This window comes from Cynara cardunculus, assembly GCF_001531365.2.
Source record: "Cynara cardunculus var. scolymus isolate 2C chromosome LG 2, CcrdV1, whole genome shotgun sequence".
NCBI lineage: Eukaryota > Viridiplantae > Streptophyta > Magnoliopsida > Asterales > Asteraceae > Cynara > Cynara cardunculus.
This window is the reverse complement of record NC_037529.1, coordinates 67,326,058-67,344,104: the sequence shown is the minus strand read 5'-3', so window position 1 is coordinate 67,344,104 and position 18,047 is coordinate 67,326,058. Positions and strand designations below refer to the sequence as shown.

At 32.2% G+C, this 18,047-nt stretch overlaps 2 protein-coding genes across 2 annotated transcripts in view; one reads left to right on the top strand and one right to left on the bottom strand.

The window, feature by feature from the left end:
- Positions 1-6,202: 6,202 nt before the first annotated feature.
- On the bottom strand, positions 6,203-10,659 carry LOC112507836 (protein GRAVITROPIC IN THE LIGHT 1-like). The gene is made up of 3 exons (XM_025112563.1): positions 10,527-10,659; positions 10,165-10,262; positions 6,203-7,765 (listed from the first exon to the last, which is right to left on the bottom strand). Exon 3 carries the CDS (start codon positions 7,763-7,765, stop codon positions 6,464-6,466), a length of 1,302 nt encoding a protein of 433 aa, XP_024968331.1. The 5' UTR covers positions 10,165-10,262; positions 10,527-10,659; the 3' UTR covers positions 6,203-6,463.
- Positions 10,660-16,328: 5,669 nt separating this feature from the next.
- Positions 16,329-18,047, top strand: part of LOC112504682 — a 12,537-nt gene continuing 10,818 nt past the window's right edge. The window contains exons 1-4 of the mRNA XM_025108630.1: positions 16,329-16,602; positions 16,686-16,757; positions 16,968-17,135; positions 17,373-17,543. Coding sequence (XP_024964398.1) covers positions 16,509-16,602; positions 16,686-16,757; positions 16,968-17,135; positions 17,373-17,543 — 505 coding nt within the window. The 5' untranslated portion in view covers positions 16,329-16,508. The remainder of the gene's footprint in view (positions 16,603-16,685; positions 16,758-16,967; positions 17,136-17,372; positions 17,544-18,047) is intronic.

Here is an 18,047-nt window from a genome sequence, read left to right as displayed (position 1 = left end):
TTCTCCATCTTCGTCACTTGATTTGTTTTTCATTTCATTAAATTGTTAGTTTTCAACAAATATATTTTCAAGTTTATTTCGAGAAGACTAATTCAGGTATGCATTTCTTTTTATTTTTGTTGGGATTTTAGAATTTTGTTTTTTTACTTTTCTCTTCTATGATTGTCCTAAGTTTTCTCAATGAAACAGAGTGTTTGTTCTTGACAACATTTTTAAAGTTTTCATGACAACAATGGTTCGATTAATGATCTGATGATGGAATCTTGAAAGTACTACCAACCATGATGTAGCATCAACAAACTTCAACATATTTTTGTAATGGTTATCTTTTTTCAAGTATACTTTGAGAAAACTAATATGTGTATGCATTTCTTTTGACTTTTGTTGAGATTTTAAAGTTTTTTTGTTATAATTTTTTATGTAGCATCACCAAACTTCAATATGTCCTTTTTTAATGGTTACATTTTTTTTTCCAGGTTTATTTCGAGACGATTAATTCGAGTATGCAATTCTTTTTAACTAATAAACTTAAGGGGCCGTTTACCAAACGTTTACCCGGGTAAACGCTTACCAAGTAACATTATCTTACCGGATGAATATGGTAAAGACCAAAAATCTTACTCAGTAAAAGCGAGACAAGGACCAAGAGTCTTACCCGGTAAGTGAAGGCGACGACTCTTACCACGATAAGCGTTTACCGGGTAAATTGTTGCATATGATGTCGTTTTGGTGGACTAAAATCTTATCTGTCAAGTAAATAATAGTGTTGAATTTTACCCGAGAGCACTTACCCGGGTAAGTATTTGGTAAACGACCCCTTAATGAATTCATCATTTCTTGCAAACAACATATCATGTAGAATCATGACATCCAAGATACCAATTTGTTTTCATATACAAACATAACTTGAATTAAATATGCAATAAGCCATTTGAAAACACTTTACCCAAAAAAACATTTAAGTATATAAACTTCACAACATTTATACATATAAAAAACATCACTTTCATGATATCTCAGCTCTAAACTAGTATGGTAGGGGTCAATTTTGTTCGTCACAGGGTACAATGATTCAATATGTATCGATGACATTTTCTATCACATGAAACACATAATGAAGGTCCTTCAGAGTTCAAATAATGTATTGGTCTACCTAAATCTTCGCACAAAACAGATGTACCTCATGACTTATGCCAGCCCACTTGGACCTTCATGGTGCCAGTCTGTCTCTACCGACGTATCAGTATGCGACTCCAAACATGTACCCATAACGACTTTAACAACATATTGTTATATATGACATGCTTAATAACTTTAAACATATAAACACATAACGTGCACATATAATTCTTTTTTTAAATATCATAAATGTATACATAGGCACGTATCCCATGCATGAAAATCAGAAGAAACTCACCGCGCCCTTGACCTGTCTTGATTAAGACCGTAACCTATCTAATCAAAAGTGGGGTCTTACTGTGCAGGGTTAATAACTTTGTTTGAAGTTACATCGACACGCATTATACCTCACATGCGCACACACACACACTAATTGTCCAACCATAATATTAAACGCTACAAACAACTTATATTGCATTAATGAACAATCTGCTTGATCAGTGCAGACACAGTCCTAAGGCCCCAACAATGTCCTGTGCACCTGCTCAACCAATTTTCATAAGCAAAACTTTCTTAAGGTATAAAAGGTATAGACACTATACTTTGAGGGGTGCTTCAGCATACTAGAAAATACAAAGGATATCAACCAAAAAACCGGGAAAAAGCCCTCGAAATCAACAAAAAAAATCGTAAACCTCGAAAATGTGGAATTTGGCTAGGAAGACATGAGACAACTTTGGGTTGGGGGTCTATGATCTAACTTAAAGATGTACTTGTTACTGTTAGGCAAAAATAATGGATATGGCACTGTACTTGATACCAATAGAGGGTCTAAGGGGTTGTTTGTTTACCTCTTAATAATTCCATTAAGAGACAACATCTGAATCGTTAATAGATGAATCTTCTTTGGCAAAAAAAAGTTTGTCTTTTAATGGTTTTAAAACCCTCTAAATGATTTTGAATAATGGATCTCCCTTAACTATTAAGAGCCCTAATTTCATTGTACACAATTACCAAACAATTATATTTCATTTTGCACTATATCATGAGAGCCTATTAATCATTCTGACTACTTAATCATTCTGCACCAAACCATTAGCAGTTGTCAAACAGTCCCTAAGCAACCTTAGATCTTCTTCAACTAAACACTAAAAACTCAAAAATGAGGTGTTTTTATCTTCAACCATTTTTAGTGTCCGGGTTGGAGATGCCTTTGAAGCATCTTCAAAAGATTTTCTAAAATGGAAAAATCAAAAGTCAAAATTTACAAAAAAAAATTATTCTCATCTGTAACAGCTTCTCCAATTTAATAAAAATAAAAAAATTATTTTCTTTTTTCCTTAGTAATTATTTTTGGGGCGTTTTTCCAAACGTGGATAATTTCACCCCCTCTCTCATACTTTCTCTATTTTGAAAAATATGTTAAAACAAAAATCTCGATTTTAAAGAATCTATCGGAGATGCTCTTATACACATTACTTCAAACTCGTTTACCAACTTGCTTTCACTAAAGACGGCTTCAAGCAACTCGCGCCCACTATCACCTTACGCGAGTTCCAACTATATTTCAATCTCACGTTCATAAGCAATTAGGCATGAGAATTGGCCCCGACCCATCGGGGAACCCGGTCCACCCGCCCCGGTCGGGGACGGGGATTTCCATTAAACCGGGTCTTGGGGACAGGGGACGGGGATTCCCGTTTGGCTCAAGCCGGGGATGGGCCTGTACCCGTATATATATATATATATATATATATTAATAAATTATATTATTTATTTCTATTAAATCGGTAAATGGTAATTTCTATTTCAATATATTTTGGATATTACTATATGTGGTTTTGGATATTACTCGATATGTTTTGCTACATGTGACGTTAATTTTTTTAGATTTTTTTTTTTGGTTTTCCATTGTTAATTATTATATAATGATGTATATTTTTTGTATTAATTTAAATTCCTTTTGATTTTAGGTTTATTGGGAAAATATGAGATTTAAACATGTGTAACGTCTCACACAATTGATTTAAAAAAACACAAACATGAAAAAAAATCCTCGTTTCCCAACGGGGGACGGGGATGTGATCAAATTCCCCCGTGGGGATGGGGACGGGGACGGGCATCCCATCCCCGCCCCATTACCATCCCTATAAGCAATTTCCTATGCGACCATCAACTCGCCTAGATCATCATCTTAGCAGACCTCGACACGACCTTACACAACTCGTGTTCGAATATGCTATATTTCATAAAATGTCAACTTTGTGACCTTAATTTTATTAATGTCGTTCTAGATATTACAGTCAGCATACAAACGACAAACTTTTCATTTTTTATGTGTTGGATACATCACATTATAAAATCTTTATCGAATTAACGCGTAGATCTAACAAAAACGAGAGTTTGTTTCCAAGTTCAATGTCTTTTACTTTTATGCCCACGCGTGCAAGGAGACTCCACATAACAATGCAATGGATTTGAACCCCAAAGTTTGAAACTCTCACCCTTTTGAGTTTCAACTTATTCTAAAGTAAAAGTACCAACATGTTTTTCTTGTTATATTCAAATTCAAACTCCAACAGTGTCTATTTGGTTTAATTAGAAGGATACTCGCATAATACAATGAGATACATTTTGATTTTAATATTTTATTTTTTATCTCAGTCGATGTTATAGTATCAAATTAACTATTTAAAAAATTCTTATATTTTTGTGTAATTTTTTAATTCAATTTTTTTTATTATAATTTAATTTAGATTCAATAACGAAGTAGTTTATATTTGGTTTCATAATATAATTTTCTTATAAAAATATTAATTAATTATTTTGTTATAACTTGATAATTATCCGAATTAGATTTTTTTATTTTAAAATGAGATGTTTATCCTTTATTTTATTATGTTCATCCGCAGTTAGTTACACGAATTCAAACATGAAACTTTAATAAGTTGTACTTATGCATAATTTACTTGTAATCTTGAATTTTAGGTAATATACATCAATATACAGTACTTCATGTATAAAANTCAATAACGAAGTAGTTTATATTTGGTTTCATAATATAATTTTCTTATAAAAATATTAATTAATTATTTTGTTATAACTCGATAAGTATCTTAATTATATTTTAGATTTTTTATATTTTAAAATGAGATGTTTATCATTTATTTGATTATGTTTATCCGTAGTTAGTTACACGAATTCAAACATGAAACTTTAATAAGTTGTACTTATGCATAATTTATTTGTAATCTTGAATTTTAACTAATATGCATCAATATACAATACTTCATGTATAAAAAATAATTTTTAAGAGTTTTTGTCAAATACTTTATAATACAGTATAGATGATTATTTTTAGGAATTCAGATTTCATAAAAGGGTTTGAAAATTTTGGTATATTTGGTTTATAGAATATGGAATTAAACGGAATTTTGTTCTTTGTAAATAATTTATAAAAATAAATTGTAAATAATTATTAAAATAATCGAATTATTTTTTTATTAATTGAGAAAACGGATATTTTTAACAAAGTTAAAATGTTAATATATATATATATATATATATATATATATATATATATGAGAGAGAAGTTTTGTTAGGAATCCACAAACCTATTTTCACCATGATACATATCCTTCTTCATGATGATTATGAACATATTATTTATTATGTCGAAGTATAATCTATCATAAATCATATACTATTAATTAATATATCACAACATTTATAATGAGTAACAAAATCATATTTCTAATAAATACATCACCTACAGCGTTACAAAATGTCTCCTCGTTCCTAATAATTTTAGGTTTCCATCAGAATCCGCTTATTTATGATATAAAATTATTGGCTCCAAAAATCAAAAGTATCAAGAGATCTCAGGTTCAAATAAAAAAAAACAAAAATCTTCCTTATAGATATCCAAATAAATAAATAAATAAAAGTATCACGGATTCGATGCGGTTCCATGTGGGTAATGGATTGGACATGTATGGAAATGGAGGTGGTATGTTCCATGCCACCTTTTATTAAACTAAATTTAAAAATCTAGAAATGGATTTGTTGAATTTTCAAACTTTTCTGCGTTTTTTTGTATTGTTCCCACATGAAATCGACCAGCCTACATTTTAAAATCGCCAAACAACAGTTACTAGTGTCAGTGTCAGATACCAATTAGAGTGTCAGGAATCCTAGAAAACAAAACCATTCCAATCCATGCACATTCATGCCATTCCCATCTAATCCATTATTACAAATTTCACTCAAATTACAATTTTTTTATTTACATATATCTTTTTTTTTTATATAAATTTGAGTAATTTTTTTTAATCTAAAAATCAAGTTTATATAAATACGGTTAAAATTGAAATTCGATTGAAAAAATTGGTTAAAAAGTAAATTTGATTGAACGGGTTGACTACGTTGGTCAATTATTCCCAATATCATCTTATGCATCCAAGATTTAGCAAACTCATTTATAGATCAACTAGATATGAAAAATGGGCAAATTACATGAAAAAATAACGTATTTTGAAAGTACGTTATCTAAAATTGAAGTTTTAAAAATACGTTATCCAAAATAAGAATCAAGTTAAAAATACGTTATTTTTTCATATAATTTGCTCATAAAAAAATAAACAAAGTGAAAAGAAAACCAATTTAAAAGGGCGTAATATATCTACAATCACATGAGTACCAATATATGTACGGAAAGCTCACGACATGTAACCACAAGGGTGGTGGCTGATTGGTTTAAACTTGGCTCCAAAGATAAAAAATGTCTGGAGGTCTCAGGTTCAAATCCAAGAAGAAACAAAAATCATCTTGTGACCACGGAGGTTCAAATGGTGACTCCAAACTACATGCAAAACAGATGGTCGTCCTAGGATTAATCGACTCACATAACGAGTTGGATATCCAGGTTAATAAAAAAAAAAAACTAACGACATGCCAACCCCAAATTCTTTCATTGGGGTTTTGAATACGACTCCAAAGATTTTAAACATTATTTTCGGTTTTTATTTTTAGATTTGTATTTATTTCACTTCCATTTTACTAACAAAACATTTAATACACAATAAGTACTAAGAAGATATACATAAAATTCTCAATTTTTTTTTTCTCTTTTCACGTAAATAAGTAACGTCCTAAAGGTTATGAGTACCACGGTCCACCACCACCACATGACGGCCCACCCCACCGGCCACCGCCACGTCATCAGGAGCAAAAGGTCGGTGCTCCATGCCACTTTCCTAATCTCTTTCAAATGCTTTCAAGTCCCTTGATGTTTTTATAGGCCCACATGAAATTAGAGACGTCTAATCTGAGTATGGTCAAACCCTTAACTCAAATACACTTGACACTGTACAACGGTTTTACCCGCCTTGAACCCCGGGACCACCGTGAAGGCCACCTCCGCCGGCGAGGCTTTTGGTGGTTCTTCATTTACACCCTCCATGAACACCTCCGTGAACCGGCTGCCTTTTCTCACCTGAAACGTGGCGGCCGCCGGATCAAATGCGAATGCCAAACAATGGAGGAGCCAAACCCGTTTCGCAATATCGGCGAACGATGAAAAGAACGTCGTTTTCGGGAATTTTCCGGCCGCCACGAGATCTCGTTGATTCAAGTTCCCGAAAAGAGAGAATTCCATTACGGGATGAACGAGTCTCAGGTACTTGGACCAGCAAAATTTCGTGAACAATGACTTTGGTTTCCATTTAATGTACTCTTTTGCTTTTAAGGATTTCAGTTCCATGAAATTGTCGATGAAAAACCGTTTATCGTTGGGCGGAGATCGGGAATCGATGGAAAAACCCGGGTGATTGAACCCATCGAACATCACTCGACAGATAAATGACTCGAATGCGTAGCATTTATGGGTGGGATCCGAGTAAACAACGTTCGGTTGGATTGAACTCGCAGCTGCATCCAAATCCCAATTGGCTGATTCCATTTCACCGATCATAAGCCTAACGAAACTTCTAATGCATTTTGTCGTTTGTCGAAGATATGATACGAAGTCGTTTGCCAATGGAAAATGAAGCTTCTCATCAGGCAATAAAGGCCCGCTTGAGTTTAATCTCTTCTCGATCGACTTATTTTCTCTATTGGCTTCGTCTAACTTCTCTTTCAAGAAGATGATCTCGGAGTCTTTGAGCTTGCTCTGACTGTCCAATTTTTTTCCGGTGATTTCGTACATTTGTAAGAGATTCTTCTGTTCTCGAATTTCAGCCAACAAGTGAGTGGTTTCGGGGGAGTTGTCGTCAAGATGTTTCTTCAAGAATGATTGCTTGAACTCCGATAAACTCTTGAGTTCCGAGACCATGATCTGATCGGCCGACTGAATTCCTTCAGCGTCATATGGAGATTGAGCATACTGCAACTGGGCATATGCAGCTTTCACGGATGAGACGGTGGCAAAAACCTTGGCAATAAACGCATCCATCGCTGCTCTCTTCTGAAACTCGTCATTTTCGTCACTAAATAACTTCTTTCGCTCATCATCATTCTTGACCTTTTCAGTTACCTTCAATTTCCGACTCCGATCAGCCGTTGCAGCTCGAATATGCAAAACTTTGGTAAAAGTACGAGCCAATCTGGTCTTACTTGGGGTAAGAGCTGATTGATTAACTGAATCCATCTGAAATGAACAATTTGGCAATGATTATTGAGGGAAATTGACGTGGTTGTCTAATGATTTATGCAATATGATTCATATTTCAAAGAGGAAAAGGAAGTGAAGATGATGATAAAGACTTGCCACAATGATGAAAGCAAATAGAATTTCCTTTAAATAAGAGAAAAAGTAGTATGCTTTTAAGGGCTTTTTGATTGGTTTTCCATTAAATACACTAAGGATAAAGTTGGTTGTGTCAATTAATATGTCTGTATAGATTGAAAAGATTTTTATTCATGTAACTTGTTTTTTTTAGGGGTGGGGGACAAGTTTGAACATAAAGCTCACCCCAGAAGTTCCATTTTCTATACTCTATTAAGCCACTACCAAACAGTCATGTATGGTCGACTAAATAAGTTATGAGTTTCATTAAGCTTAATTAAGCTTTTTAGCACAAACAGGCTCTAAGTCTTGGATCAGAACCAGAAGAAACAAAAGGATGAAGATGAATAAAAAGAAGGATATAAAGAGGCAAAAACTTGTTTTTGATTGCTTAAAAAAGATTTGAGTTGAAAGATGAGAGAGACCAATGTGACCCACACTCTACAGAACAAGTTAATAGATAGTTTAATATCAAGATCCACTCACATTTTCAATTTTTATATGACACAATTTATTAAAAATTCAAAGTAAATATTCTTCAATTCCCATTTCCAACCGTTGGTTGAAAAGGGCCATGACCAATGGCATAAGTTGGATATATACATATAGTATGGTGACACGTGTTACCTAACCACGGAGGAACAATACAATGACACGTATCACCTAACCACCCTTTTAGGTCCGTCTATGTTTCACTTATACACGGCATATATAAGAGAGGGTATAAATAAAATTGACCGATCACAATTGGGGGGAAATAGTCCCTTAAATCTTTCTTGGATTCTCTTTAAAGGACATAGACTACTCACGATTACAATGATGTTGATTCTGCCCTAGCTAGTCATCATTCTGACACACTTTAAAAACCATAAATCTCTACCAATGGTGGTAATGGTGCAGCATCTAGTAAAGTTGGAATCAACATTCTTCATCAACCCAATCGCCACATACCTTTTTCATGGTAACCAATACGTAGTAGGTCGCACCGATTAATTCAGGAAGTGATCAGGAATGGTCCGAAGTCATCGCGTATGAACCTTTATAGCTATGAGGTTTTTTTATTATCAACTAACTGCAATTACACTATTATTATCATCATCTTTTCACTTATTCTACATGCCATCCATCTTTTTAGCTATCGTAAACATATTACTAAAAATATATAATAAAGATAAAAAATAATGAATGACTAAGATGTGGTTGTGTTAGTTATAACAATTAGAAATGTTGTATAGTAAACCACCTCTATATATACAACTCCTCCGCTCATGCACTTTACCTCTTTTAAAAAGTAATGAAATATGACTTCACATATTTCATATGGTATCAAAACTGGTGTCTCTAATGAATTTCTTACTAAAAATAATATATAATTTTAACTTCAAATTAAAAAAAAAAAAGCATGCAAAACATATTTATGTCAAGCAATAACAGTACAGGAGCGTAGTACTGAATAAAACAGATTTTAATCATTTCCAAACGCATTCAGTAGAAGTTTTTTACCAGGGGTAAAATTTATAACAAACATAAAGTTACAAAAATGGTGGGGTCAGCAAATCATACAGTACTACGATAATGACCAATTTCTTATTTGGAAATCGTGCAAAATAACAAAAAAAATTAACCAAATTCACTTTTTAATAGTTTTTTAAATTAAATTTTCATGTCAAAGTGTAAGTAATGTCGTACATATTTATGTGAACTCGATTTTCAAAGTAAACCGAGAGTGTTAATTGATAAGTGAATGTGAACTCTTAACACATATTATATTTACTAGATAAATTATTGTATATGATAACATTTATTGAAATAAAACTTATTTGATAAATAAATTATAATGTTGAATTTTATCGATAAATATTTATTTACGTTTAATAAACCTCCTCTAAATTTTGATTGGAGATATTCGCTATTTTGGTCGCTTTTAATTTTATCGATCGAGGAGCCCCCTACACCATTATCCCCAAATTACAAAAACGCAACAGTGGGAAAGAAAATTAGGTATGTCAGGAACTTGATCACGTGCCGATCAGCTGGTCTAACTCTTGCAAATACTGCTGCAACACTGTCTCTAACATGTGGTTGTCCACACAATAAAAAAGCACACCGACTAACTCAGAGTGTGTAAAGAAGAAACCACATTCGTCTACATGCAAGTGCAGTATAATAAATGAAGGAACACAATGAATTCTTAACGAAGAATTACCGTTTCCCGACGAGAAATTGCAACAATAAACGTAAACTCAAGGTAGCATAAATACCTTTCCTCTAATGGCGACCAGTGACTACCTCAATCGGAGAAAAAAACAAACAGCTACCTTCAGAAACAGAAGTGGAGACGCAATTTTTTCCGACACACCTGATAAAATAACTCAAGGTGTAAGAGAAAGTGAAACGTGATTTAAGACCCTAATTGTAGTTTCATCCTCGATATATAGCCAGTCGACGAACAGATGACTTAATAAAATAATGATTAGCTATAAACAGTAGTGTTCTAGAATATTAAATACACGTTAATCAACTAAAGAACAAAAAAATTCCACGAAGAAGGAAGAAAAACTATTAATAAAATGCAGTTGCAGAGTGAAGCGACATGAAAATTCCGTCTGAACCGAATACTTACCAAATCAGGGGAAGGAAACTTCAAGTTAGAGAGTTTAGGTGGAATTGAACATTTGTTTTTATCTCCAGCAGCAAGTAGACGAAGGAAATGAGGATTTAGGAGGTAGAAGAATGGGGATTTACAGAGAGATTTGAGGTCATCAATGGCGGAAATTTAGAAAGATGGGGGAGAAGGCGACTGGAAGGAAGGAAACAGGAGGTAAAATGTCGGGGTTTAGAGGAAACATTGGGAATTTAAAAAGCTCCAAGTTAGGTTTGGCTCGTGTTGTTTGGTTTTACTGTTTTGTCCTTGATGGGTTTTAGGGAGTTGGTCAAGGAGCTTTGTTGTGAAGGGGCAGGTGTGGTAATTTTACTTATAAAATAGTGGATACAGAGAGGGTTGGGTTGGACCCACTATCTTGGATACTGCGGTACGAGTTAACTTATCGTTCGTATAATCGTATGCTATACCTTACAAAAATTACGCGGACTGTTAGGAAGTTGTTGAATGGTTTGGTGTAAAATGATTAAGTGGTCAAATGATTAAGAGGTTTTCATGATATAGTGCAAAATGATATATAATTGTTTGGTAATTATTTATAATGAAATTATGACGCTTAATGATTAAGGGAAGTTCATGATATAAAATCATTCACAGACATTTTTTTTATCAAACAAGATTCACCTCTTAATAGAACTATTAAGAGATAAACAAACAACCTCATAGTCTCATAAAAAATATCACCGTATTAACTTCTTGTGTTTTATCATATATGACATAAGTTTTTTTTGTATAGTTGGTTTGCATGACTTTTCTCTTAACCTAGATCCAGGTTCAAATCCTTTTGATATCATTTTCTTAGTTTTTAACTTTTAATTTCAGATTTATTATGGTTTTGATTTTTTTTTATAATAACATACATGAACACATGACCTCACATATATTTATTTCTTATAGTCAAATTGTACTACCACTTGCAAAAAAATTATCCGCATGTAGATACATACAGTAGCCTTGTTATAGAACCTCTTTTTTATGGTGAAATCGAGAGAAATTGACGTATGTGACTGTCTAAGTTATACGGACGTTCGGCATGGTGGATCCAAAATATTCGGTGAGTAGGGGCACATTTAAAGATGTAAAAAAATTGAAGCTAAATAACTCATCCAACCCAAAATGGTTTCATGTTATTTAGGGGGTGTTTGATAAGAGGTATTAAGCAGTAATTAATGAGAATGAAAATAAAAGAAACTGTTTGGTTTTTTATAATGTAGTTGGCTCATTCTTCAAAAGCCCAAATTTTCATTTCAGGTTAAACTGAGAGGAATGAAAATCCATTCCCATTTTCATTACCTGTTATTTTCATTTTCATACTCATATTCATTTTCATTCCTCTGTCTGAACCAAACGCCCCCTTAGTTTGTAGATTAAACAGTTTGTGTTTTTCGATATATTTTACTATATCGATTAAACCGAAAAGTACATTATACCATTCTCCAAAAAAAAAAAAAACTCTAAAAAATGGGACAATGGGGGACACAAAACCAAAAAGATGGGGGCAATAAGGTAAATCGGAAGAAAATTTTAGGATAAATTTTTATATTTTTGTTAAGATCTTGGCTTCACTTGGGGCCTTCGCCCCACCCCATAAAGGTTTGTCTATCACGGGTATAAAAACAATTTATTGACTTATTTTGGTGTAATACAGGTAATAAATACTTTTGAGTATTTGGATAAACAACTTATACCAGTGTCAAACCGGTAATTATAAGTTTTTAAAGAAGTTAAACCCTTCTAACTTATAATAAATTGATAAATGTTTTTGTAAAAAAAACATAAGTTGTTTCAAATAAGCAATCCCAAACACCCCTTTAGTAAGTAGAGAGGTTCATTAAGATTGTTTTTTTGATAAATTAAATGATAAGTTATCTCTTTGTTGAAAGAGTAGTTGTTGACTGAAAAATTGGTTAAAACTAGTCATGTTTGGTTAAAAAAAAAACATCTGGATAATTAATGTATAATAATCTAAAAGTCATGTTGAAAGTTACTCAACTTTAACAGTATTTGATATAATTAAAACAAGTCATTAATACATTTTATCATGTTCACATAAGATATTTCTTGTACCAACCATGTTCTTATTGCACTCGTTTGCCATGCATCAAATTGACTCGCTCTGATACAAAATGCCACTAACTTGTTTCCACGGGGGACGGAATAAAACTAAACATTAAAATTGAGATGTATCTCACTGCATTGTGCGAGTACCATTTTAATAATAAATAATGGTAATAGTAATATATGATAATATGGACATACGATCATCTCTAATAAATCTTTCAAAATGAAGAATTTTGACAAATTTTTGTTCCAAAAAGTTATTTCTAAACTTTCTAAAAAATGAGAAATAAACAGTTTTTTACCAAGAGAGATAAACAGTTTTTTATTGTATTACCAGTACCACCAATAAGGATTTTGAGGCTAAATTTTTATAAGGAAAAACGATGTTTTATTGCATGTATAAAATGTAATAACTTAATTAATGTTGTAATTTATATAATAAAAAATACATAGAATTGAATATACTTTTTTCAAAAGATTTTTAGTTTTAATTTTCATTTGAAAAATCAATTAGAAATGCTATAATTTTTTTTTGATTAATCTGGATATCCAATCTGCTATGTGAGTCGGCTAACATTGTGGTTAAAATAAAATAAAATAAAATGAAGATTCATAAAACTTAATAAACCCCTACGACTTCAAGTAGAACATTGTTTGGATTTGAATTTCAATAACAACATCAATTAATACATTATGATTATTTGACATATTTATTATTATTAGATACAATATAACCACTCCAATGGATATTTAATCAACATAAATAAAACTATTTAAATAAAGATTCCAGTAAATAAGAAAACATTATATTTTGTAATTATTTTAACACATAAATAGCTATTGTGTTCTCTAAATGGAACATTACTATAATAATGTTAGGTACAATTTTTTATATAATAACTTAATTGAATTTTTTAAAATTATAATTGATTAAAAAAATTTTAAGTTAATATATTATTAATAAATTGCAATTATACTGATAACACAACATCTCATTTATTATTAAAACTGGAACATATGGGAAAAAAATATATTATGAACAATAACAGCTTACGTCTAATTATTAAAAGCAAAATAAAAAAGCAGAAAACTGAAACCGAGTTTGAAGAAAACTTAGATGAAAATTAACTAAAAAAAATTCGTTTTCTCAATTATATATCGTCATTTGCGTCTTTTCGTCATACAGTCTGTTGAAACCAGTTATCGTTTTCTTTTATTTAAATGTCTTTTTTCTTCATCTTGACCTTTTTTATCTACTCCATTTTCTTCAGTACGAAAAAATACACCTCCACGTATCAAAAAACAATATTCCTTCACGTATTTCCTTACCTCTTTGGTTCTGCTTGAATATCTAACTGCCTCTGAACTTCTTAGACATCAGTATTGTTATCTTCGACAACATTCATAATTTTGGTGACCAGTATAACATCCAAGTTTTGTTCAATCACAGAGTCATTATGAGACAAAATATGATAACAAGTCAGATCCAACAATGGTGATCTGTTTTGCTTTCGAGGGTTTTGATAAAACATATATTTAATGAATAATTTTCGATGTTCATAAAACATTTTTTTACTGTTTTATACATAAGATGTACTGGGATTGACGTATTTCGAAGTTGCTAATCGTATTTCATAAACTTAGACGGTCCATTAATATATATATATATATATATATATATATATATATATATATATAGGGGCCTAATSAAATGAGAACTAATTAGTTTGTGGTAACTGTGAGAACCAATATTAACCACAAATCAATAGATAAATTAGGAAATTTATAATTTTGGCAATTTTGAATTAAAATATTAATGCAAGGATATTTTTGGTATTTTAAAATTTTCCTCTCTCCTCTCTTCTCTCTCCGGCCACCGTCCGCCGTCCTCCGGTGATACTACAATGGTATCACAATGCATCATATATGTGCTTGGGTATCACATTGATGTCGTTTGTGTGGTCGATCGAAGATGTAACACAGTGGTATCACTATGCATCTTATATATGATTAAATATCACAATGTATCTTTTGTTTAACAGAGTCAATATTTTTAGGTATCACAATGTATCTTTTGTTTAACGGAGTCAATATTTTTAGGTATCACAGTGGTATCATAGTGGTATCACCGGAGGACGGTGGCCGGAGGCCGGAGAACGGTGGCCGGAGAGAGAAGAGAGGAGARAGGAGAGTTTTAAAATACCAAAAATATCCTTGCATTAAGATTTTAATTTAAAATTACCAAATTTATAAATTTCCTAATTTATCTATTGATTTGTGGTTAATATTAGTTCTCACAGTTACCACAAACAACTCAGTTCTCCCTTGAATAGGCCCCTATATAAGTAATAAAAAAACTTGTGTAAAAATTAAATGTTCAAAATATCATTTAAAATTAAAAAACTAACTGAAACAACTAAGCTTTCCACCGTATTTCACTTTTAATCACGTTTTAAATGTAATTCCCTAAATAACCGGATTTTACGTAAATGAATTTATACAACTTGTATCCTTCCTCCGGATTCTTTCTTTGATAATATGTCCTAAGCCCCTTTTAGAAGACCGAAGTCATTGGTGCTTTCCATTAGAGGTAAGAGCGCCACCAACTACCGCATATTTGGTTCGTAGTTTTTTAACTTATAATCCACTTTTTCTTTTTTCTTTTTCACACAAGCGGACTCATTTTTACGTAAAAGGTAGATTACGCAAATTACGTAAACCCTTTTGTGTAAAACATGGCAATTTTAGAAATTACAATGAAAAATAGCTATAAAACAGGGGTGTGCATCGGACGGATTTGGGTAGGCAAATAAAAAACCCGATCGGATTTCAAATATGGAAATCAAGCCTCGATTTTTTGTGTTTCAGATTGATTTAGGCTCGGGTCGGTCGGGTTTCGAGTTGAGATTGGTTGGGTTCACGTTTAATTAATGTAAAATATATATATATTCAATCGATTTTGAGGATGAATACAATCAACACCAATTATTATTTTAGAATTTTCAAAAGATAATTAGATAAATAAATATACTTACACAATATATAAAATATATATGTATATATAGTTCGAGTTTTCGGACGTCGGGTGATTGTTTGAAAAATCAATCCCAACCTGAACCCAATTTTCCCCCCAAAAAAATCGGTTTTCTGCTTTCTGAATTTCAAAACATTTAAATTTTATATAAATACCTTATTTTCGATTTGGAATAAGATTGCATTGTAAAACAAAATATAACAAAGGAATAAGGGGTTGTTTGGCAATTGCTGAATGATTTGGTATAAAATGATTAAGTGGTTAGAATGATTAAGAGACTCTTATGATATAATGCAAAATGAAATATAATTGTTTGATAGTTGTGTACAATGAAATTAGAGCTCTTAATGGTTAAGGGAGATCCAAGATACAAAATCATTAAGAGGGTTTTAGAACTATTAAAAGACATACTTTTTTTTGCCAAATAAGATTCTCCTTTTAACGATTCAGATATTATCTTTTGATATAACTATTAAGAGGTAAACAAACAACCCTAATAATTTCTGTTTATATCATATTTTTTTTTTGAAAAAAAAGTAGACCACAAAGTTAAAAATGGATGCTTTCCCTCCTTATTTTTTACACTCTCTTTTAATCTACCGCGATAAAGAAAAGGAAAAATGAAAAGAAAAGAAGGAAAAAGGGAACCAGAAAGTAGAGAGAGAGAGAGCGAGCTCATTGAGAAGTGTGAAGTTTGTAGCAGAGAAGAGAGCAATTCAAGGTCTGGTTGATTTGGGGTTTGAACACAGTAGCAGTATCAGAGGAAGATCCATTGAACAACCAGACCTTCACTTCACATCCGTAAAGCCTTTTGCTGATCGACCACAAGTCTGATCTCCTTTTCTCCCATGAGAGAAATGAGGGTTTCAGCTTTTTATCTGATTTTCTCAACCTTCGTCTACATTTATGTGTTCCAGTTTCAAGCTCAAGCCGCCCCTGCTGGTATGGTCTCTCTCACATTCGAATTTATGTGATTCGATTTTATTTGTGCTTCACGTATTCATGATTCCGTCGTGTTTAATCAGCTCCGGTGATTAAGCAATTATCTTCGATTCTTAAGTGGACAGCTAGGTCTTCATCTAAATCACCATCATCAGGTATTTTTATTATTATTTCTAGGCGTTGTTAATTTTTTTTTGATTATTTTATTGTCATTCCATCCGGGTATAGTATTAGATGTTTAGTCAAGAACCCTAGATTTTTCCAAATATTCAATTGATTTGTTAAATAGAAAGTAAGTGGAATTTGTGATGATTTATTTGTTGATAAAGTGGATGACATTTCAATTATTTATTTTGGATCAACAGATGGGAATATTCTCCAGTTTGAGGATGGGTATTTGGTAGAAACTGTTGTCGAAGGGAATCAGCTAGGGGTTGTGCCTTATTCCATCCGGGTCTCGCAGGATGGTGAACTATTTGCTGTTGATGCAGCCAACAGTAATATCGTTCGAATTACTCCTCCATTGTCTCAATGTAAGCTCATTTTCAAATTAAAAGAAGACCTTTATGATTAACTAGCCTCCTAAATTTAACATTATTCTGCTATGTTAAATAATTTAAGAAGAAGGGTGTAATCTAAAAGGACGACTGCAATTGTCTTGATTCACAATGTCCATATATGGTCTCTTGAAGGTCTTTGCTTTGTGGGTGATGCATCTTATGCGATTTCACTTGCTCATTCTGGCTGTTCCCAATAACTTCTCAATACAGATAGCAGGGCAAGATTGATTGCTGGGTCCTTCCAGGGTTACACTGGACATGTTGATGGAAAACCAAACGATGCTCGCTTTGATCGTCCTAAAGGGGTTACTATGGATGATAAAGGGAATGTTTATGTTGCTGATACCTCTAATCTTGCCATTAGAAAGATTGGTGAAGCAGGTTTGACATTGATTTCATCTCGTAGATATAAAATAGTTTAAAACTAGATGATCATAACTTTAGATCTTGAAATAGTTCAGCCCGTTGATTTCACCTCATAGATATGAAATAGTTCAATCGGTTGATTTCACCCCATAGACGTTAAACAGTTCAATCGGTTGATTTAGCCTTATAGATATGAAATAGTTCAATAGGTTGATTATAACTTTAGATCTTGAAACACTAAAACTGAGGTAGGATAACTTTTCTTGTTTAACCGCTAATGCCCTTTGTCATAACTTTTGGAAGCTCATTGACATTTGAAACCTTTTGGAAAATACTTCAAGTGTACCTCACAGATTCATTGTAACAACCCTCACATCTCAAATACATATAATCCACATCATCATACTCATAATACTAAAATAGTATTATTACAAAATATGAACTATCAAAATGTATTTTTAATACATAAGCATAACAAGCTAATATCAACAATTAGACTTTTCCCTTGCCTTTATCTTT

Coding starts and splice junctions, on each gene's coding strand:
- LOC112507836 (XM_025112563.1), bottom strand. CDS start 7,765: ATGGATTCAGTTAATCAATCAGCTCTTACCCCAAGTAAGACCAGATTG.